This window comes from Eretmochelys imbricata, chromosome 8, assembly GCF_965152235.1.
Source record: "Eretmochelys imbricata isolate rEreImb1 chromosome 8, rEreImb1.hap1, whole genome shotgun sequence".
NCBI lineage: Eukaryota > Metazoa > Chordata > Testudines > Cheloniidae > Eretmochelys > Eretmochelys imbricata.
The window spans coordinates 103,126,540-103,150,405 of NC_135579.1; the positions used below are offsets into that span (position 1 = coordinate 103,126,540).

The following is a 23,866-nucleotide window of genomic DNA, read 5'->3' on the forward strand; positions in this document are numbered from 1 at the left end:
TAGCCCACTGAACACGACACATTTAAAACAACATTCTTACTCACCGTACAGCAGGACTCTGAGGACTTTAAGCTACTGTTGAATAGTTAGTAATGTCTGCTGGAATCTTGCAGTTACTGCAGCATTCCAGGAACAGCTCTGGCTCAATCTTTCATATTGTGCTTGGAACAAAAACTACCCTGAACCCACTCACCCTCGTGACTAGAAAATAAAAGGCTAAACAAAGCCAGTGCACTGGCCCTTCTTATTTTTGGCCAATACAGACATCCCCATTGCACGAGACCCTTCAGTACAACAAAAAGCTTTTGCTTGCAACCATTTTACCCTTGGAGGGAAGTCCTTTCTTAGGCCCTGCTTTCGTTAACTTGTATTGATTTAATGCATACGCTTATTTTATAAAAATGTTTTAAACAGAACAGTTTGCTTGTCCTTCAGCAACTTTATTTTTTAAAATATAGTTGAGTAGAAATTTTGGTACATTAGGGACTATTCTTTTACTGCATTGTAGAAAAATGATCTTGCTAAAATGATGCCAACACAAATTAGAGGGTTGTTTCCGCCAAGATTTTCAAAGCGAAGAGTGATTTTAAGGGGGCCTGACTGATGCGCTTTCTGAAAATCAGGCCCTTGGGAGGTGTCTCAGACTGGGCCATCCAGAAGCACAAGTCATTTAGACCCAAGTTTTTCAAAAATGGCTTAAGTTGGATTGATCTTGAGATGAATGATGATATTTCCCAGAGCTGTCTACTACATAATATAGGTAAACACTGCCGGCTGATTCCAGATCTCATCAGTGCCTATGCATTCACTATCTAGACTGTAAACTGTGGCTCTGAGAAAAAAATCTTGAGTAGGTGGTAGCAGCACACGGAAAACCAGATCTGCAGCCAGGAATTAACCTACACATGAAGATGGAACTTGTTTTTTTGTAATGCGACTTAGGTAAATAAAAAGACACAAAGTGTGAACTGGATCTTGCGTGTGCTCTCACAGATGCAGAACGGGTTATGTCTTGACGCTATTACAATAGGTCCTAAGTTAGACTGAAGCACATCGCTTCACAAGCCAAACAGCTCTTTCTCCAGTACACGTTATAGACACAAGAGTAGCACGGATAATACCTCGTGCTTCCTGCTGTCCCAAGTACAGTTTAACAATTTGCTCAAGACCTACCAATTTCTTGGTGGAAGAAAACAGAACCACCGTTCTGGATCCAGATAACAGCACAGGCTGCATTATCAGACCTCTGCTTTGAAAGTGATTGAAGTGAGCTTGATTGACTTCCACAGGAGCCTTCCCTCACCCCCACCATCGGAGACGCATTGTCAGGGAATCCCTCGCTGCTCCTCGTGGGAATGGTGATGGAACGTGAAGGTGACAGCAGCATCCCACGTGGCCTTCAGCACAGAGTCCTGGAGCCCACGCTTGTCAGCACAGTGGTTCCACTGGGAGAGGTCAGAGGTGCAGTCAGAACCTTCAGGAGGAGGCTTTACCTGGTGGCCATTCACACAGCGGCGACACTTAATCCTAAAACACAAAGATGGTAAAACACAAAGGTGAGGACCAGGGCACATTCTACACCTGCTGGGCTAGGTACAGAATCCTAGCGTTTCAGATTTGGGCGAAAGGGTGTACAATTAATGGAGATGGCATCAACGAACAGAGTGCACTTCATCAACATTTGGGTTAGTCAGTTCCCATTTGTCTAACAATCGGCCCAACAAAAAGCCCAGGCAAAATCAAGTGTCTAATCTGCGTGCACACGTACCATAACAGCGTGTGCAAATGACCAGAGACACGTGACTGGTCATTTAGTCTTTCTTGGTTACCATGATTCCATTTGGGAAATCTGGGCTTTTATTTCCAAAGCACCCTAGGCTCCACATGTGAACGTTTATACATACAATGAAAGTGTTATAATAAAATCCATCCAAATTCAGGCAAATCATGGGAAAAGAGGTGAACTACATGAAACCAGCAGTGGCTCCAAAGGGAGTTGAGAAAGTGCTTCATTTAGAAGGTAAACAATACTCTCTTTAGTTTACTCAGAGCAGTAAGACCTCAAACCTAATCACCTGTAAAATCCTAGGTCAGAAACAGAGCATGTGTGTAGACTTGAATTACAAGTCAGTTTAGAAAATCGTCCTTTTACCTTCCAGGACCTACGTACTTTGGTAATTCCCTTGCATCACACCTAAGGACATCACAATCTCTCAGCCCAGCACAGCTGTTTTAAGTGGTTATGGTGGAGCGGGTTTTAAATAAGGAATCCTGAACTCAGGACTCGGCAGATAACAAAGGAAGGATCTGATTTTCATACATTTACACAGGGTGAATTGTCAGTTTGTATATAAAATTGTTCTTGGTTTAGAATCACTACCTATGGCAATGAACGTCCACTAGCCTCCCAAGGGAAGTGGTGGACGCCCCACTGTGCATTTAAAACCAGACAAGCCATTTGTTAAATGCACAGTGGGTAACAATCTTACAGTGTTGGGGGGGGGGGGGGGGAGAGGGGGAAGAAGGGGCAGATGATCAAATAGGGATCTTCCATCCCTGGACTTTCTGTGCTTGAAAAGCTTTGGGAAATTAAAAATAACTTTCACTTCCCCATGATATCTTACAGCCTCTCACCCTCCCAAGGATGTAGGTGGATGCATCAGCAGGGGTGGTTTGAGTACTTGTCCGATAATAGAAACTTCCATGACAAAATGAGAGGGTGAGTAGGTAGTGTCCATTTCCTTATGATTTATGGAGTGTTGGAAATGGAAGTCCACCCTAGACACTCTCCTCTCCTCTACCTCCCCATCAATAGAGAGGAAGACGGTCACTCGGTTAGGGCACTAACCTAGGATGTGAGGGTCCCAGGTTTAATTCCCTGCTCTGACACAGATTTCCCATGGGACCTTCAGTTAGTCACGTAGCATCTCTGTGCCTCAGTTTCCCCTTTGTACAATGCGGATAATAGCCCTGCCTTGCCTCACAGGAGTGTTATGAGAATAAATCCATTAAAGATCATGAAGTGCTTTGAAATCTACTAATGAGACATTCTGTGTAATATAATTATCTTCCTGCTGTACCAGCAACTTCTGAATCAGCAGATCAATAACTTCACGAGCATGAATGGTTCATTAAGAGGTTCTCAGCGAACCAGAGGGCTTGCATCTCCACCTACAGCCTCTGTGTTCGTCATGAAGTCAGCCCTGTTTATGCCATGGTCATTGGCTCTCCTAACCCATCAGTGTTTATAAACGTACTTGTCATGGGTATCGCTGGCTGTGGTCTCGTTCAACGTGAACAGCTCCTTCAGCTCCCCTAGCGAGAAGTGCCTCTCCACATCCTGCTCCTCATCCACCACGCAGCTGCTGAGTGCCTTCTTGTGGGTCTGACGCTGGAAAATCTTCTCCTCAATTGTTCCTGTCTATGAGAGAGAACGGCCAGTGGGATTAAGGGCAGCATGGAGAAGGCTAAAACTGGGATCTGGCCAGTACGCTGGGATTAAGCCTTTATCTGTATAAAAAGTACCATGGGGTCTTTACTGGCCAGAGGTTCAATTCCACCTCCTCCAGCTGCCCAGAGCCACCTTGCTGGGGGCACAGGTTCAGTACAGAATCCAAGGGACGCATCATCACCACTACTTCATGCAGTGCCCTCAGAGGGCTACCAGCACTGACCCAGCCCAATCCCGCTTATCTTGCGACGTGACACGATCACAACATGAGCTGATGCGGCCGCCAGCTGCAGTAAAGAGGCGACATGCAGGAAAACCAATCAGAGTACACAACTGCTACACGATGACACCAGGGTTTGGAACTCCTGCTAGAGATTCCCCTTCAGCGGCATGGTCCCAAGGGCCCTGCTGGTGGGAACGCAGTGGCTATGGAGGGCAATGCTGTGCCACGGGGGCGGCTGGCAGAGGAGAGGGGGTGGTTAAAGCTCTGAATAGGGACTCGCAGATTCTGCCATCTACTACAATTATGGGAATATGGTGCCCTGCCAACAGCCACATCTATACCCTGCCACAAAAGATTCATGTCTTATTTATAAAGCTTCGGTCACTTCTATTTCCCCATAAGCCAGCCACCATTAAAGAGCCAGGGCCCAGAAGCAATCCCATTGAAATCAATGGCTTAACTCTCATTGGCTTCCATGGCAGAAGATTTGAGGCCTGATGTAATCAAGTGCAATCCACGCCACATGGCTACAGACACTACAAGGTTCTAAGCCACAGCGTCTCTTTCCAGTTGCAAGGTCAATTATTCTACAGTATAATCAACTGCAGACTGGACTATAACCCATGTCCCGACAGGGTTAAAAGGTAACTCCGGACTCACTGAGAGCAACCTGTAGATGTAGCAGGTCTTCTTCTGGCCGTCTCGCCACACTCGAGCCATGGCTTGTTCGTCATTGGCCGGATTCCAGTCTGGGTCGAACATGATGAGTCTGTTTGCCCCAATCAAGTTCAAGCCGCAGCCACCTGCTTTGCTGCTCAACATGAAGACAAACTCAGGGCTCTGTGGGGCAAGACATACTTAGATTAAATCCCTGCCAGCTGTCACATGATCACACCTGCAAAGACTGGCAGGACCAATGACGTGGGTCCGGGAAGCTCTACTTACCGAGAGGCTGTTAAACCGCTCTACGATCTTTGCTCTCTTTTTAATGGACATGGTGCCATCCAGTCGGACATATAAATACCTGTCACAGGACAACAGGATGGTTAATGGGATCAGATCATCATAGCCTTTTAATAGCCCTGGTTTTACAATGATAAAACCCAAGAAGAACAGAAACAGTTCTGCAAATGGCCTTGTGTTTGAGTCTCAGGCTGTAGGCCTCTATAGAAATGGACAGAACTGTTCTGCTGACTCACCCTGGAAGCCAGACCTGATGGGTCACATTTAGTTCCATTTCCAGGGCCTCCCTCTGAGGCTAGAGTTCAGAACAGGAGGTCTTGCAGGGGAAAACCTAAAGAACAGCCACCTGAGGCTAAGGTTTATGTTCCAAGTATAGTCCTACAATAGTTACATCAGTAAGACCAACAACAAACCTCCTAGTCCTGCAGAGCTTCTCAAAGAGGTCCAGTGTTTGGGTGTAATTGGAGACCAAGACTACCTTGTCGTTGCTGGTGCTTCTAGTCACAGCCAGGATGTAGTCCAACACCAGCATCTTTCCTGGAAGGAAGAAAAGTGAACATGTTGTTAAAAACATCCCATTGCCAATATGTAGGGAGGCAGCACAGTCCAGTGGACAGAGCATTGGACTATCAGTCAGGAGACCTGGGCTCTATTCCTAGTTTTGCCTCTCTGTGACCTTGGGCAAGCTACTTAATCGCTGTGTGCCTCAGTTTCCTTATCAGAATAATGGGGAAAATATTTACTCACCTCTGTAAAATGCTTTGAGATCTACAGATGAAGTGAGTATTAACTGGGTTAGAGAGGACACATGCAGAGATGTACACAAGATCAGCCTCTTCCTAAGAGGTCACCCCAAAGTACCCCTGGTCACTGCATAAGATTCCATGCTCCCTGTCGCAGGGGGCCACCCTCTCTCAAGCAATCGATTCACACAGCAGAGTTACAGTGTGGTTACCTGACAGCTGGGGCTCCAGGGACTTGGGACTGTAGCCAGTAGGGAACAATTCCAGTGCTCCTGCAAACCCTTCCTCCTCCTCCACACACTTCTCGTAGATCAGGGCAGGGTCTGAAGAACAAACAAAATCTGGAAACCACTGTGGCTTTGAAGTTTGCAGAGCTCCCCGCTGAGGAGGGAAGCATGACTGCGATGGCACCAAGATGACTGCGTCCTTGTCATTGTACTGACTGTATAATTACATATAAACGCAGCATGAGAGTCACCCACCCCCACTGGCCAGTCCATCTGGCTCCCAGATCTGCTGCTACAGCTTCCTCCCTCCCCAATCTTACTTCATATCCTACTGCCAGGATCACTCCTTCAAACACTCAGCAGCCAGGGAGTTGCATGATGACCGTGCTCACAAGGCAAAAGGAAGGAGAGTTTGGCATTGCTAAATGACCACCTCTCAGGTCAGCTGAGGAGCAGCACTGATGGGCTCTGTAAGGAGCACGCGCATTCCAATCTGGCCAGAAGGATGGAGGTTAAAGCTGGGAGACATCAGGGGAAAACCCAAGAGCTCCAACAGAATCACGGATCACGTACTGGGGAAAATAACCAGCTTAGAGCATTTTCTGTGGGTGGGCCTCAGGGAGACCCACAGCAGGTAGCTCCGTTTACAAAGAACTTTCTGTTGCACCTAGCAGCAGTAGTAATGCATGGTTCTCTTGCCAGACCCTTGTATTACACTAACTGGTCACCATAACAGGTTGGTAAAAATCACTATGTGGCACTGATATTGCTCGGGTCACAGAATTTGTAGATGTCTCATATGGAGTCTGGTAACCACCTTTCTGTACACAGTGCTATAAAATCTCTCCTGGCCAGAGGCAAAACCCTTTCACCTGTAAAGGGTTAAGAAGCTAAGGTAACCTCGCTGGCACCTGGTCCAAAATGACCAGTGAGGGGACAAGATACTTTCAAATCTGGGGTGGGGTGGGGGGGGGGGAACAAAGGGTTGTCTGTCTGTCTGTGTGATGCTTTTGCTGGGAACAGATCAGAAATCCAAGCCTTCCAACTCCTGTTAAATTAGTAAGTAATCTAGTTAGAAAATGAGTTAGATTTTCTTTTGTGTAATGGCTGGTAAAATAAGCTGTGCTGGAGGGAATGTACATTTCTGTTTTTGTGTCTTTTTGTAACTTAAGGTTTTGCCTAGAGGGATTCTCTGTTTTGATTACCCTGTAAGGTATTTACCATCCTGATTTTACAGAGGTGATTCTTTTACCTTTTCTTTAATTAAAATTCTTCTTTTTTAAGATCCTGATTGATTTTTCATTGTTCTTAAGATCCAAGGGTTTGGGTCCGTGTTCACCTGTACCAATTGGTGAGGATTTTTATCAAGCCTTCCCCAGGAAAGGGGGTGTAGGGCTTGGGGGGATATTTTGCGGGGAAGACGTCTCCAAGTGGGCTCTTTCCCTGTTCTTTGTTTAAAACACTTGGTGGTAGCAGCATACGGTTCAAGGCCAAGGCAAAGTTTGTACCTTGGGGAAGTTTTTAACCTAAGCTGGTAAGAATAAGCTTAGGGGGTCTTGCATGTGGGTCCCCACATCTGTACCCTAGAGTTCAGAGCAGGGAAGGAACCTTGACAGAGTCCATTACCCTCGAAGGCCAGGAGAGTCTCCAGATGCAGGAAGTACAAGATACCGATCGAATACTACAACGGTTCTTAGCCAAGAGGCTGCAGAGCAGCAGTACATTGGTCCCTCTGCATTGTCTTCCTCTTTCTCTAGAAGCCCAATCCAGTTATGGACCCAAAAATCACCTGCACGCCTCACAGCAGCTTGCTGTCTCCATAAAGCAAGCTGACAACCTGCTGGGTCTTCCCCCACCCCAGGAAAAGGGTCAGTTGTGTGAAAGAGCAGCACCAGGGAAGGAAGCAGCTGCCTCCACAGGGCGCCACAGAAGAGCATGGCAATGGTGATTAGGGCTCTAACTTTGCATCCACTGGAGTTCTAGCACCAATTTCAATGGAAGCAGGACTGGGTTCTGAATGACCTTGGTTGGCTTCCCCTCTTCCTCTGCATCAAGTTCAACCTCCTCATCCTCACTTCAATGGCATCACAACTCTTCCCTGCCTACAGTTGTACCCTTGTCTCGCCCAGCACCCCCTCTCGCCTCTCCTTCACCTACCTGGCTCTGGTTTCCTTCTCCCAGCTGTAGTTTTGCTCCTCTCCGGTATGCCACCCCTTCTGCTGAGAACTGTCTCCCATTCCCTAGCCATCAAATTTTCTCCATCCTTTCCCAGCTCAGCACCTACTTCTGCAGGATCTCCGACAGTGTCTCTGAGTGCCTGGGGCTGAGTGGGTACATCCTTGTCATGATGTACCTACTGCGTAGGGCTGGGCACGAAACGGGTTTTCTGTTCTGCAAATATTCTTGAGAGTTTAAAAATTCTTCCCACCCAAAATGGGGAAGAAAAATCAAAATCTCAAAATTCTTTTGAGAACCAAAAAACCAAAAAAGGTTTTTGGTTCAACTCAATCGAAATGTTTCCTTTTGATTTCAACCTTTTTTTCATTAATGAAAGTTTCAAAAGAAAAAGTCGTTTTGAACCAGAAAAACAGAATATTTGGTTTAGACATTTTCAAAACTTTTTTCCCCAAAACATTCCGGGTCGGGGGAGTCATCAGAACCAACCCTGCTTCACAAACAGTTTCTATTTCAACTAATTGGAATTTTTCAATGACAAAATCTTTAGTCAAAAAAATTCCCCACCACCCTACTGCTGGCTGTATTTGAGTGAAGCAATGTTGCCCTGTAGTGGCTGGACCTCTTAGCACTCCTAGCCACAGGAAATCTCTTTTGGGTCAAGTGACAGCGACCTGTGAGAGTCAGGATGCTCAAGGGTCTAGTTTCAGCTCTCCAGATGTGGGGGTGATTTATACAGGGAGTTGCATCAGATGGAGTCATTACATTACAAGCTCTTTGGAGCAGAGAGCTGGGCTTAAGTGTTTCGTGAAGCTCTGCATCCAATGCTCTGTAGATAATACAATAATAGCATTAAATCAACCTCTCACTCACGGTTACAGAGCTTCTTCAGGGACGTGATGGAGGAGAGAGACGACACACTGATCTTCCCCTCCTTCAGCTCTTCGGCTGGCTTCGCTTGCTTCAGGAAGTGTTTGTACAGCTCAGTCTGCAGAGGTGTCAGCCTGAAACAGAACAGGGGGCTTAGCACAGTGCGGCAGGTCTGGGAAGATCCACAAGCTGATCTCAATCTTCCTCCTCCATCTCTACTATAGTTTGTTTGGGCCACAGAAACACACCTCTCACTGGGGAGAACCTTAGTCCTACACAGATTCCATGACGAGACACCACTAAAATCCAAGACCCGAAAGTCAAGACTATTTTTTGTGAGTTTAGCCTTTACTTTTGTTCTCTCTTTTCTGTCCTTGATTTGGGCAGACTGTCCCATACCTGCAGCAAACCACCTGCTCGATTTTCACAGGTAGATATTTGGACAGGATATCTGAAGTTCTCCTGATCAAACATCTGCAATGAAGGAAATGGGGATTAGAAACACAGATGACATGAAGAACAAAAAGCCATTGGTGAACTGCAGTATTGTCCCTGACTAACATGACTGTGCAAGTCCCTTACAATCTAGGCCCGCAGTGCCTGAGAAAATGCTTCACACCTCTATCTTGGCAGGTGTGATCAGCCGGGATGGGTGTATTCTTGGGTCCTACATGCAGACGGGGGCAGGTGTTTCTAGGCTGAGGGTTCTCTGCTGTGGAAGTGCTCCATTCTCTACCATTCTCTCTCATGTGCTGCCTTGACTATAGGCACCACTGATTTCAATTAATCTTTGACCTCCGTGTCCTCTCTCCTTGCTTTTGTATCATGATTCCAGGATGAGCGAGTTACTGAAACCTGGGTGTGCATACTGAATGGGGGATAGTGGGAAACTCCCCAAGCAGGAGAGACTGAACAGACCCCAGAGCACCAGCTTCAAATCCCCTTCACCATGAACAAAAGCAGGGGCCCGCAGGATCATAAGGAGTCCCTTCTACCCCTCCCAGCCACATGTTTCACTTAGCCTTTTTACTGCCAGGCATGTCAAGGTCATGGCCAATTTTGCAGAGCGGCCGTACCGTGTGAAATTAAATTGACCGTGAATATAAACTGCTCTATGGCATTTGCAATGGTTGCAAAAGCTTATATAGAACCAAGACTTCAGCAACATTGTGAATGCCGAGGAGACTCTAGTGAGGGCTCTTCTGCTGTCAATCAGTTACCTGTCAAAGATTTCGTTAGCGTGGTTACTTACGATTCGTAATCAGAAAAGTAACGGTGTAAAAAAATGAAACCATCTTACAGTGTGACTGAGTGGACAGAACACTGACTGGGACTTAGGAGTCCTGGGTTCTATTCCTAGCTCTGCTACTGGCCTGCTGGGTGACCTGGGGCAAGTCATTTTCCTGCTCCGTGCCTCAGTTTCCCCATCTGTAAAATGGGGATAATGATACTGACCTCCTTCGTAAAACGCTTTGAGATCAGCTGACAAAACATGCTAGATAAGAAGTAAGTATTAATAATACTCAAGAGATTTACTCCTAGTGCCACAACAGCTTACCTAACTGGCATGAATATGGTTTATTCTTGTGAGCCCCACAGAGCCAACACAGCTATGAGAGAGTGAGCTGGGTTCTGTTCTGCCTCATGTATCATCATGAGAGTTGACAGCCGTCTTAGTTGTCGAATCTTTATTGTAAGGGTTGACGCAAGAAGCAGAAGGAAAACAGTGGGATGCCAAGGCACCAGATGGAGTTGGAAACATGGGACAATTAGAAAAATCGTCCTTTGATTTGTAATCTGAATACACGGTGATGAACTGGGATTAGCAGGAACCATGAGTGTCATTCTGACAATCCCTTTGCAGAGTATAACTGCACATTAAATATATTCCTTATGTCTTAGTGTTAATAGGGCTTTATTGACTCATCAGCTATTCAATGCACAAAACTCGCAACAGGACTTGTTCCAACACCGTACTGGAATCTTCAAAAATGGCTGTATGTGGGAAGGGGTTTATGCTTCGCTTTCTGGGGAGAGGATGTTAGAACTCACCTGTTCACAATGCTGATCAGCTCTTTGAGTCGCTCCTCCCCTTTATGCCTCTCCGCTTCACTTGCATCTGCATCCCTGCCTTTTAGGATAGGGATTTCAAAATGCTTTTTAAACTCCTGCGCTGTCCCTGTCCAAAACAGAGGGGAAAGGTCAAATGTTACAACAGCATCTCATCTGCAGGCATGTGGGCCTTTGACAGAAAAGTGGATTTCCCCTCCACCCCAGGCACTGCCAGAGGGTTGTGGGCCCTGGATGGAAACACTTCAACCCTAGCTTTTAACACGTAAACCCTAGTTTGTCACATCAGAAATAATTCAGACAATGCTGGTGAATGTGAGCAACAGAATAATATTTAACATTTATACAGCATTTCCATCCCCAAAAGACTTTACAAGTATAATTAACCCTAACCCCCAAAAGGTATTAGCCCCATATTATAGCTTGGGAAACTGAGGCACAAATAGGTTCCATGAGTTGCCGAAGACATGGGCCAATTGATCACGTTGCCGCCCTGTGCTAAGTCCCCAAGCCAAATCAAAACTCATGGAGAAAAAGAGGAGGAAATAAAAACACCTTCTATCCCCATCCCATCCTCCCTCTGATGAAATTCTGGAGGCAGAATCAGACACAGCCCACATATTGCTCTTGGCCTGGGGAGAGAGTTCTGTGCATGAAGAAGGGATAGATTTAATGCCATGCCATTATGTTTCACAACAAAGAGACCAGGGCCCTCAGAATAACAACAAAACATAAAAGACTGATCTATGGTTGGTTTATTTATTCTTGCCCTTGAACAGAATGTGGCCTTTCTGGGACAAGCCTTCGCCCTCCCTGCCAGACAGCATCAGAGCCAATCTGAACCTGTTGATGCAGTGGAGAACATAAAACACCAACAGATTAGTTATATGCTTTGCTCTTCAAATAAACCAGACCATGGACTACCAAGGGCACTGGACACAAGACGGAGCCCAGAGACGGAATGTTTTAATCTGCAGAAGCAGCCATAAGAAGCATTAGATCCGCCAGCAAGGAGGAAAAAGAAACAAATCAAATCATGCCTCTGTTCAAACACTTTTCTCCCTTCCCCTGTAAATAGGGTGACGAGGTGAACCCCAGATTCACAAGCTTCCTCATCTTTGTCCCAAAGATGTCCCAAACCAAAACCCTGGATGTGACCACCACTGGACTAAGAAATCAAGAGGAAGGGTGGTCTTGTGGTTAAGGCAGTAGGCTGGGACTCCAGATCAATGTTCAGTTCCCAGCTCTGACACACAATCCCCCTGTGACCCACGGCAAGTCCCTTTATCTGTCTGTGTCTTGGTTCCCCATCTGTGAAATGGGCATAATTAAGCCTTCCTTTGTCTGCCTACTCTATTTAGCTTGTAAGTTCTTTGGGGTCAAGGACTGTTTGTTACTACGAATGAGTACAGCACCTAGCACATTGGGGCCCAATCTAGTTGGTGACTAGACACTACTGGACTACAGGTACTATAAACGAGGATAATGCTCAGATTCACATTTGAACTTTGCAGTTCAGGGCCATCACGAAGGCCAGTGCTGCTAACTTCTCCAGCACTGGTGGCTGGGGGAGGTCCCTGCCAGATAGGCCACCTGCCTCTTGAGTCACAGTTTAGTCTTGAGAAAAGAAGACTGATGGGGGTCTTGATAACAGTCTTCAACATGTTAAGGGCTGTTATAATGAGGACGATGATCACTTGTTCTCCAGGTCCACTGAAGGCAGGACAAGAAGTAATGGGCTTAATTTGCAGCAAGGGAGATTTAGGTTAGATATTAGGAAAAACATTCCAACTTGAAGGGTAATTAAGCTCTGGAACAGGCTTCCAAGAGAAATTGTGGACTCTCCCTCCTTGAAGGTTTTTAAGAGCAGGTTGGATAAACACCTGCCAAGGATGGTCTAGGTTTACCTGATCCTGCCTCAGCACAGAGGCCTGGACTTGATGATCTCTCATGGTCCCTTCAAGCCCTACATTTTTATGGTTCTATAAGCTGCACAGGGGTTAACACCATCATGCTCCTTACCTAGGATGCCCGAGTTAACGAAGTGCACCAAGCTGAAGTATTCGAGCAGGTCATTCTGAATGGGGGTCCCTGAGATGAGAACTCGCCGTGGTGTGTTTAAGCCGTCCAGAGCCTGGTATGTTTGGTTTTCAGAGTTCTTCAGCCTGTGACCCTAAAAAGAAAAAAAAAGCAAACAGGAAATCCCATGGCACTTGGTGAGAGGAAGCAGGTCAGAGAGATCTCTGTCAACGCTGATTTATTTGAACTGTAAGTTTCTCAGGACAGGACTGTCTCTGTTCTGGGTATATACAGCACCTGCACTGCGAGGCCCTGCTCTATGACTAGTGCTACCCCTAGGTGCTACCCTAATAATAATTATTATATGGCCCAAATTAAGCAAACATTTTGTTTTCTAAAATGGGAACAATATCCCCTAGCTCCCAGCAATAGCCAGGATGGTTAATTTATCGCTATTTGTAAATTGCTGCAAGATCCTTGGCTGAAAGTTGCTACTCAAGGGCAAAACATTAAGGTGCCCAGATACCACGGGGTGGGGCACAGTATAAATACGTAGATAGAAAAGAATGTGCTCCACTTTCAGGATCATCTCAGTCTGCATTACAGCGGATACAGAACCAAGCCACCGAGTGTCACTAACATTCAATGAAACTCCTCTAGGGGAGGCAGAGGAAGTAGTAAGTGCATAGGCAGAGTGCTGTACAGCTCCTCGTTGGTCTGGGGCTGGGAACAGGCTTGCTTTGCTTGTTTTCCCTTCAGGAAAACGGAGCTCTAGCACAACTGTGAAGCTGGATACCGATACACAGCATCGGAGAACAAAAGGTTTGAATGGAACTGCATTTTACTCGTGTGAAGGCAGCTCCCGAAAAATCCAGCCCTCGCCGAGTAGAATCCAGCGCCTGGAGAGTACGAACTCGTTAGCCTAAGCAAGGATCACTCACCTTGCCTGTTCACACGTTCTCCCCCTGTATCGTCAGCCCCCCCATCCCCCTAGCAGTGCTAGGAGACCACTCAGAGGCTCCCCTTCAGGCATGCATTCGCACTTACAGCTCCTCCTGCTAGCCCAGTGCTCAGGAAAGAGATCCTTTCTCAGACACAAGAGTCCAGTGCTCCAGTAGGTCCTGATCCAACTTCCATGGATGTCAATGGACGTTTGGAGCAGGCCCTTTGTTCCCTAATCTTTACTGTGTTGTCGTCAGCACAGCCGACACTTGACCTTCTACTGTTTGGGGGACACAGGTCCAGCCTGATAATACACGCAATGTATACACCATATGGGAGGCAGCATAATCTAGTGATCAGAGCAAAGGATTGGGGGTCATGAGACCTGACTTGCAGCATGAGCCTGGGTAAGTCATTTAGCCAATCTGTAACTCAGCTTCTCCATCTGTGAAGTGAGGACAGTGCTACTGACTGCCCTTTGTACAGCACCCGGGAAGCTCTGGCTGAAAGGTGCCTGGGGCTGGATATTATCACACACTCCATTTGTGGGCTAGCAACCAAGAGCACTTCCAACACAAGGATGCAAATGCTGCCAGGCCGTTCTGATTATTTCTCCATATGAAAGCAGAAAAAGCTCAACACGGGACTAAAGAAACACCAGCTGCCGTCTCTGTACCTCGTCACATATGACCAGCCCGACGCTCCCCTTCTGGAGAACTTCGGCGTGAAGGCGGAACGTCTCGTAGGAAATGATCAGGATGGGAGAAGGCACTCGCAAGCCACGCTGGTTCATAAAACCGGCTACAGGAAGGAAGAGGAAGACGTGAGCGGCACAGGGAATGGAAAAATATTTGAAAGCCAGGCAGAAGATAAGTCCAGGGGAGTCTTTCCATTTATTCCAACTGCTTTTGAGCAGACCCTAAACAAACCCATCTGAGACACTTCCCCTTTAGCATTCTGAGACGCTTCTCTCCATTGGCTCCCTTCCCTCCCTTCTGCTTCCTCCTCTTCCGCTAATCGCCCCATCCCTTCCCTTTACCTCCCACTCAACACCCTTTGGTCCCTCCGTCAGCCTCCCATCCCCTGCCCTTTCCTGCGCTGACTGCTCTCCAGCAGAGGAAGGCTCAGAAACCGCCCTAACCAAACACACCCATGTGAATCTCATTGGGGGGTTCACACCAGGAGATCATCCACTGAACGAACACAGAGATGTAGGGGCCTGAGCCAAACACCACTGAAGTCAATGGAAAGACCCCCAGTGAATTCAGTGGGCTTTGGCTCAGGCCCTAGATCTTTACATCAGCTGTTGAAGTGTCTTTTCCTTCTGCTAGAAGACTCCCTTACAGACTGAGTGACAGACAAGCCAGCTGCATGTAGTTGCCTCCACACCTAGTTTACGGTCTATCTCGTCTTTGGAGCCTCCGTCGATGGCCAGTGGCTGAATCCTTCCTCCGAGCCATTTGCCAACTTCATTGTACCAGTTTTTAACCAGGCTGGAAGGAGAGACCACCATTGCCTTGTCGATTTCAGGCTTGGCGTCGGGACTCTGACGCAGCAGCGTCCACATCAGCGTGATGCACTGGAGGGTCTTGCCCAGACCCATCTCGTCAGCCATTATGCAACCATGGCTCCCAGGGATCCGCCGGCTCGTGACACATTCCCAAAGGAACTTCACCCCCTGCATGAAAAGGGGGGCTTGTTGATTAGAATGGACTTGTGGATGCAGAACGAAAGCCGTGTGCAGTAACGCAGTCTCACTGCATTGTGGGTCTGAGGTTATCATACACAGTATCTCAGATGTACACTGCACAAAGGAACTGGAAGCACTATACTAACTATATAGAGGAATCCCCAGAGATGCTGCTGAAATGCAGCTACCTCTGGGGCGGACAAACCATACAACTGGTTAACAACGCATAGCAATGCTACACACCAGTTTGAGACAGGAAGTGAAGAAGTATCCAACTGAAATTACAAGGGAGACATTAGGCATGCAGAATTTGATTGCTCAGACTAGCGCCTGCGTACTGCACTGACAGGTACGTGAGGAACACCTAAGATGGTAATATATAGTTTGGCCTGGACACTGGGGCTACCATCCCTCCTCAGAAAAAGTGCCAGGGAGCTTACTGACAAGCGGTCAGGATCTCTCCTGAAAGAGCGTGTCTCCAGCTATGCAGCTGGAGACAAGCACCGTGCTGGCTTACACGACTGGTCCAGTTTTGACTCAGAAAGGAGAACACAAGCTACTGAGCGGCCTAAACCAACCCCTGCAGGTCTCCCATCCAGGCACAAAGCTAATTTGACCCTACTTAGTTTGGAAGGTCATAAAAACTCACAGGTTGCACCCATACAGCCTCTGGTTATAAGTCTACCGCTGATAATGTCCTGTATCCATTATGATCCTGAACAGCTTATTAGGCACCTAGCCTGTTGTGTGGGGTTTTTTTGTTTTATTTTAACACATTAGCCCTGGGTTTTGCTGGTTCTGGTATTTAGGACAGGAGATATTTTTCACTGAAACGCATACACGCAGCTACACTGGCTGACTCAGGATCCAAATACATTACTGACAGCTGACATTTAGGAACAGAGATTTCAGAGCAAAGCTGTGCAGATAATTTATGGTTAGAGAGTCAAACAAGTTAACGTGCAATGATAAAAGGCCTTGATGTGTGGTTCTATCCTAAACAATGACTGTTGCACTAGGCACAGGGGGCTTTGTAAGCCAAGCTGGGCTCTTCCTGACTAGCATACCACACTATTAATACAAACCCTATGGAGGTGTGTTGCAGGTGAACACCTCTGTATAAATTCTTCAGGGTAAACAGAGATTGGAATTTAGGTCCCAAGCCTCAAGGAGCTCTGTGTAGTGCTCTATTCTGAGTTCCTTGCAGGATCTGTCTGTTCCTTACAGTTCTACTGATGATGCATGAGCTCGTGCAGAAGTCACCTCATTTGGCTCTGCGAGGCTAGACTGAAGTAATGAAAACTAAAGTGAGCAGGTCTGACACTGGGAGCAGATCTGTGGAGCGAGATGGTGTCATTTTTAGACAGTAACTTTTCTGATGTAACACATAACGCGGGGGAATATTACCATCGGGAAGCAGGTAGATTCACAGATTTTTAAGGCCAGAAGTATGATCATCTAGTCTGACCTCCTGCATAACACAGGCCAGAGATTCAACCAAGGGATTCCTGCATCAAGCCCATAACTTGTGGTTGCACGAGAACATATCTTGACTTCAAGACAGATAGATACTGTGTAAGTCTAAACACATACACATCAGATGTGTGTATAGCAGGCCAGAATCCTAGCTAATATTACTTGGAAATTACAATCATTAATTGATCTCCTATAGTGATTTTTGGCTAAGGTCTAGCATAGTATCAGTTTAACATCCAACTGACCCTGAACCTATCTGAGTGTTTCTTACAGGGCCCAACCCCACAATATCTCAGCACTTTTGTATGGGAAATGGAATGTGCCACAGCAGAGGAACAATCTCTGTGGTCTAACAGGCCTTTGGCATATTTAAGGATGATCTTAAATCCATTCAGCTGCTGTTGCTATGACTATAGTTAGAAACAGATCTTCCTAGTGAAGGTAGCGGTTGGCTTTGTACATCCTCCCTCCACCCATCTGCCCAGAATTCTCTGTAAAGTTTAAGCACTTGAGGTGGAGATTAAGGAACTCCTGATGGCTCAAAGCAGTTTCCCACAAAACTCACTTCTCTCTGATGAGGCCGTAAAACGCGACTGAGAACGGGATCCACCACAACATGGATTGGCACTTTGTCCCTGCAGGAGGCAAACAAGAAAGGAGAGAGAGTAGAATGAATGCCCTGGTCCAGGCTTTTTTGGCTCACTCCTGTTCTGAGGACTCATGGTAAGTGGCACAAGGAAGGCGACTGCTAGCAATCCTATCTGCTTTGCAAAGATCAACCACGTTAGGGACTTGGTACATGGTTGCCCTGACAGTTAAACACCACAGTGCCATTTTGCAGTCTAGGTGGAACCACGTTGTAATTGTGTCCCTGAATGCAAAGCTGGAACACAATTCAGATACAGAGCCCGCACCCACCACAATACCGGAATGGGTGGTGACCATGTCACAGGACAGCCACATTATGACTAGATGCTGTGACTTGAGTACTTTTGTGACATAGATAATTAGTGCTAACCTGAAATATCCTGCAACTCCTAGATGAAGGTTGCAGGATATATCTAGCCTAGGTACTTATTACCATAACACCTGAGCGCCTCACAATCTTTAATGTAGTTATCCTCACAACACTCCTGTGAGGCAGGGTAACGCTGTTATTCCCATTGTACAGAGGGGGAATAACTGACTTGCCCAAAGTCACAAATTCAGTCTATGGCAGAGTAGGGACTTGAATCCAGGTCTCCCCAATGCTAGGCTAGTGCCCTAACCATTGGACCATCCTACCTCTCTGACATACTGTTATTGGAAGTGAAGCAGTGGTTAGCAAAGATAGCCTCATCCCTGCAATGGGAGCATCAGTGACCACTCTAGGTAAGGTTGCCTGATGGTTCCCATTCTAATCCCCAGTTTTTAGTTCCTCATTTTGGTTGGCTTGTACCTTAATGTTGACATATCCAGACTGAGCACTGAAATGTGCAACTGACAGGGAATAAAGCCTTCTTAGGAATGGACTGAAGTGTACAATGAGCCTTGGGCTTACCCACGAGTCAACCCCATGGGTAGAACACCACAAATGATCTAAGATGGATATGTTCCTTCCTTTGGTTACTATTGCTACAAGCTAGAGACATTCCAGAGCCACAAGGCTCAGAACCACATTTAACTCCAAAGTTCTGATCCAAATTCCCAAGGTTCAGAGCCTTTTGGGAATGGAAGACTAGCCAACGAGGTTGGAGCTACAATACCTGCTTTGTGGGTAACTCACTTGTCTATTTTCAGCTGGTCGTGTGCACTCAGCGGCGGGGGCTCATAAAGAACCAGAGCCCCTTCTTCAAAAGGGTCATGGAGAGCGCTCCTTACCCCTGTCCGTTTGATGCCCAGGGCCCTCAAGCCCAGTGACCCTGAAAACAATCACAGGCAGGATTCAAAGGAATGCCAGTTGCTTCCTCCCAGAAAAAACCGAGCCGTGCAAAAGGCTGAGAATTCAGACACAATCCACTGCCCTGAAGGAGGAGGCTCAACACGCTGTTTACAGTGTGGGTGTGATGCTGGCAGAATACAGATTCCAGAGGAAGCCAACGCTGCATGCACCAGCGGCTTAGATGTGCTCTACGAGCCAGCTGACGGATGGCTCTCTACGGGTGCGCTGAGAGGGAGGGCAGGGAGCCCTGTCCCCCACTGCACTCACACAGAGGCAGCAATAATCTGCGTGCAAAGTGTGGGGGAGCTCTGGGGGGGCAGGTTCACAGTCACAGCCCAACCCCCTCTGCACACGGGGTAACTCTGAGCTAGCTGTGGGGGTGCTGACTACGTTCCCCGACCAGCGCTGCAGGTGCATTACAGCTAATACAGGCACTTCCACTGCATTTGAGTGCTGAAGATGCCCCTAGGCTCTTCAAGGCCATAACTTAGCCTTGTATAAGGACAAGCAGGGCCAAAGGCTGTACGTTCTAGGAGTACAGTAAATATATAACTAGGCATCTCACAAACCACTGGCCCAAATCCTCCTCTCAGAAACCAATTCAGAGCTCAGTGGGAGTTGCATGCATTTATCCCAGGGTAGGATGTGACCATTAGCATCTACCTTTACAGCACTGCATTTAATAGTGGACTGCCATATCAGAAGGATATCACATAATCTACTGTTCTGTCATCCCCCTCTGCCGTGCGGTAGCAGGTGTTGTGGCCTTGCAGGAGAGCTTCCCGTTAAGAGTAGAAATTAGTGACTTGGATTCTGGGCATTTTCTTAGTGTAATTTATTTACACAGATACACCAGTCATGGAACAGAAGTGGGCATAAAGAGCACACGGGGAAACCTCTCCTTCAGAAATCTTTGCCCAAACATCAGTGCCTGGTTCCCAGGAAGCAATTCTGCTCCAAGGATTGACTCTAGTTAGGGAGATTAAAATGAAGCATAATCTCCTGCTGCTTGCAACAGCTCCCCCAAAAGAACATTCAGCACAAAACAACAATCCAGCTTCTCTTAAAAGACTGCACACTGCTCCCCTGCCAAGAAAAGATGACTATGTATAACAGCGCCATCTAGTGAGTCCCACCATAAAAAAAAAGCTGTGCAGACACATACTACACCCTCTACAAATAAGGCTTAATTCCAACTTCCTTTCAAACCTGCTTTTTCAGCTGCTAACCACTGTATCAAATAAGTTCCTTTTGGGCTGGTAATTACCATACTTGGTCTCATTTAATAAAAACCCCACATTTGGACTAAAGTTTGAGTGAAACTGGTTGACCTGTTATTGAATCAAGGGAGAAAAAATGGTCCCATTTGTTCCAGTCAGAAGTTTGTGCACCACATATTTAAGAACAGCTGAAGCTATCAGACACAGCTTATTAAAAAGATCACCCTGAGACTTAAAGTATCAAGCCAAGTATAAAGAAAACTGGTGCACGCTTATTGGTTTCACATACATTGTTCCTCCGGTTAGTGATATTGGGGGTATTATTTAGACCAGTGGTTCCCAGACTTATTCCGCCGCTTGTGCTGGGAAAGCCCCTGGCGGGCCGGGCCAGTTTGTTTATCTGCCACATCCACACGTTCGGCCGATCGCAGCTGCAGCTCCCATTGGGCTGGAGCAGCGAACTGCAGCCACTGGGAGCCACGATCGGCCAAACCTGCGGACGTGGCAGGTAAACAAACAGGCCCGGCCCGCCAGGGGCTTTCCCTGCACAAGCGGCGGAACAAGTTTGGGAACCACTGATTTAGACTGTAAACTGTTTGGGCCAGAAACCTGTCTCGCAGTTTTGTTCTGTAACATGGTATGCAAGCTTATGGTACTTTGTAAAATATGTAACCGTCGTAATACAGAATCCAGTACTGAAATGTAGGATTATCCAAACTAAATACTAATAAGAAATAAGACTGCTTCCCTAATGGGGCTATATTTTTCTGTTCAAACTAACACATACAAAAGGAGGAAAATATCACTGTCTGACAAAACCAAAATGTCACCTTTTTCACAGGAGGCAGATTTGATACAGATCTGTTAAACCCCCTTCATTTACCTTGATAATTTGGAATGGGTATTTTGAAGGGTTTTGACAAAATGCTGCGGATAAATGCCTCCTAGGAATGGAGAAAGAAAAATATACATTAAAGTTATTTGCTATCAGAGATAGCTACATAACAGACAAAGAAGCCATTTGCTAAGGCCCCAATCCTGCAAAGTGGTGAGTGCTCCCAATTCCCACTGATGTTTCTGTCCCAGATATTTTAAAGTCATATTTAATATGTTTTCCCTCTGGACTCTCCAAAACATGAAACTGACTAATACCGCTTCATGTGATTAAACATCCTAGCATCATAAACTTCTTGCTTAAATACATCACTAATACTTGACTGCACCACTGAATATTTCCATAGGGAAGTTGTGTGAACTTCACTATGAATAAAGTGCCTGGTCCAGTGGGACCCTAAATTCAGGTGAGGCCTCTAGGTGCTACTATAACATAAATAATCATGCAAGCCCTCATTACGTGGAATTCCCATTGACTCAATGAGAGTTTTCGTAAGTGCACGTGTACAGATCATGCCCAAGATGTATAACCTAATAGAAGGGTGTGAGCCCTTCTGATCACAGATGTACAGTGAGCAACTACTCATTGGCATGTGCTGACAATATGCCCTCGAGCGATCCACTTACATGTTTGCTGCTATCAAGGCAGTGAGGTCGATTGGTCAATGGGGCCAACGGTTTCCGGAAAGGTGACACGTAACATTCCCAGCTTTGGCTCTCACTGCCAGCTTTCCGCTTCTTTAGAGTCTAAGAAAGAAAATCAGGACAGGCTGCGGATGATTTGGAGAGACCAACGCAGGATAAATGTATCACCGTCATGCTCTATAAGCATCTAACCACACAGACAATGAAGCCAGCCAGCTGAGTAAGTCTGAAAACAGAACATCATTACTCACTGCCATTGTAAGGACACTGCCAAGGTCGATGGGCCCAAAATTTTACCTACCTGGACGTGAATGTGTTTAAAATACTCCTCTAATTCTGAATATATCCATTAGCCCCTCCCCAAACTAGTGCCGTCACATTGCTATGCCATGCAGTATTTGGGTGCATGCAGCAGAAATATGGGTCAGCAAAAATGCATTTGTTTTGTTTTCAGTTAGCAAACTTCCTTCACGAAAAAAGTTAGCACCCCATGCTGGCCAGCACACTGATTATAGGGTTTTTAGCATCCCTATTGGCTCCTGATCAGAGTTCTTATTAGGGAAGTGAAAGGGCTGCAAATTTCAAGCTGAATGTTAGACACTCAGGAAAGTGACAAGACAAATACATATACATACATACATAGAGAGGTCAATGATTTATAATGATCCCATTCAAAACCATCTCTCCCTCCAGGGAGGGTATCTTTCTGAACAATATGCTCTGTAGCCCAAACGGAAGTTATGGGTTTCATGCAGAAATCACGGGGTGAAGTTCTCTGACCTGTGTTATACACAGGGTCAGACTAGATGATCACAATAGTCCCTTCTGGCCTTAAAAAATCTATGAATCTATATTTCTGGTCATTTAGCCTCCCCCAGCACATCCAGTGATTCTCCTGGAGGGTGGGGGGTTGTTTCTATCCAAGAAGAGAGACCAACTCTACAGAGATACACATACTTTGACTTTTAAGATATGGTCCTGACCCAAACATCCCCAAACTCTAGTGAAGTCTGGATCTAAACTTTGGACCAGACCCTGGAGACCCACTGAATTCCATGGGACTTTATAAATGCTTTCTTAAAATGATGATCAGGTGCCAACGGCTAAATTCCCAGGGTCAGCATGTTTGGGGTCTCACTGTTTGTCTATAGAAACACCTGCCTAAACAACTGGGACTTGTCGCTTGGTCTAACAGTGGAGCACCTTAGGCTCAGCCCGATTTCCAGTGGACGTGAATTCCATAATCCCAGCCCTCCACCGTGGGAACGCCCTGCCCATCATGCGCTGGGACCTGTGCTCTGTTGGCCAAAGTGTCACCGCTGAGCATCCCGGGAGGTGGCGGCTACTGAGAAAACTGGGCCTGTTCATGGGAGAGGACACACAAGCAGGTCCTATGCATTTCTCAGCCCCGCCAAGGGAAGGCGCTACCCTTACAGCCCAGCCCAGGAGCGGGAAGGGCAGCAGCACTGAAAACAGACCTCTAGCCAGCCAGACAACAGAGGGGAAGGGGGGTGGGGTGAGGGTGCGGAGCTCACCGCCTCGGGGTGCCAGTCCTCATCATCCTCTGAGTCATCGCCCCCCGGCTTCCTCTTGGCCAGCTGGCTGGGGGCCAGGCTTCTCCTCTGCAGGAAGGAAGGAGAGAGAGATGGCGATGAAGAAGTGCGGCAGCCCCACGGGAGTTGGGGGGAGGGGGTTTTGCCAGTGATTGCATGGGGGTGCTGCCCCTCCCCCTTACCATCGTAGGGGGCTACAGCAGCATCCAGCCCCACACAGGGTGCAGCTCGGGACGGGAGGGGGGCGCTCAGGCCAAGCCAGGAGGAGTGTGAATGGGGTATGGGGAGGGGGTCAGGCCAGGGGAGAGAGTAGGCAAGCTGGGGGCTGTATGGGGGAGGGGAGCACCCCAGGAGTCTGTATGGGGGGCAGGCAGATGTAGGGGGGTCACCCCAGGTTCGGGGTTCACACGCCGGGGGGGCTGGCTGGGGGAGGGGCAGTATGGGGGGTCACCCCGGGTTCAGGGGTTCACACGCCGAGGGGGCTGGCTGGGGGAGGGGCAGTATGGGGGGGTCACCCCGGGTTCGGGGGTTCGCACGCCGGGGGGGCTGGCTGGGGGAGGGGCAGTATGGGGGGATCACCCCGGGTTCAGGGGTTCACACGCCGAGGGGGCTGGCTGGGGGAGGGGCAGTATGGGGGGGTCACCCCGGGTTCAGGGGTTCACACGCCGAGGGGGCTGGCTGGGGGAGGGGCAGTATGGGGGGGTCACCCCGGGTTCGGGGGTTCGCACGCCGGGGGGCTGGCTGCGGGCAGGCGGGGGGGGGTCACCCCTGGTTCGGGGGCTGG

The 23,866-nt window shown here is 47.5% G+C and overlaps 1 protein-coding gene across 1 annotated transcript; it reads right to left on the reverse strand.

Moving 5' to 3' along the window:
• Positions 1–419: 419 nt before the first annotated feature.
• RAD54L (RAD54 like) lies at positions 420–23,433 on the reverse strand. Its single transcript, XM_077825148.1, has 18 exons — positions 23,265–23,433; positions 23,065–23,151; positions 21,512–21,631; positions 20,874–20,934; positions 18,615–18,750; positions 17,415–17,484; positions 15,073–15,361; positions 14,360–14,484; positions 12,745–12,895; positions 10,705–10,831; positions 9,052–9,126; positions 8,656–8,786; positions 5,593–5,703; positions 5,051–5,174; positions 4,620–4,698; positions 4,335–4,514; positions 3,258–3,421; positions 420–1,527 (listed from the first exon to the last, which is right to left on the reverse strand). The coding sequence occupies exons 1-18, from the start codon at positions 23,265–23,267 to the stop codon at positions 1,326–1,328; spliced, it is 2,235 nt and encodes a 744-aa protein (XP_077681274.1). The 5' UTR covers positions 23,268–23,433; the 3' UTR covers positions 420–1,325.
• Between the last annotated feature and the right edge of the window lie 433 nt (positions 23,434–23,866).

What these genes read in the sequence shown, in the direction of transcription:
- RAD54L (XM_077825148.1), bottom strand. An exon ending in ACCCATTCCAAATTATCAAG is followed by an intron (nt 18,751 to 20,873) that starts GTAAATGAAGGG and finishes GATTGTTTTCAG; the next exon opens with GGTCACTGGGCTTGAGGGCC. An exon ending in AGCGGTTTAACAGCCTCTCG is followed by an intron (nt 4,515 to 4,619) that starts GTAAGTAGAGCT and finishes CTTGCCCCACAG; the next exon opens with AGCCCTGAGTTTGTCTTCAT.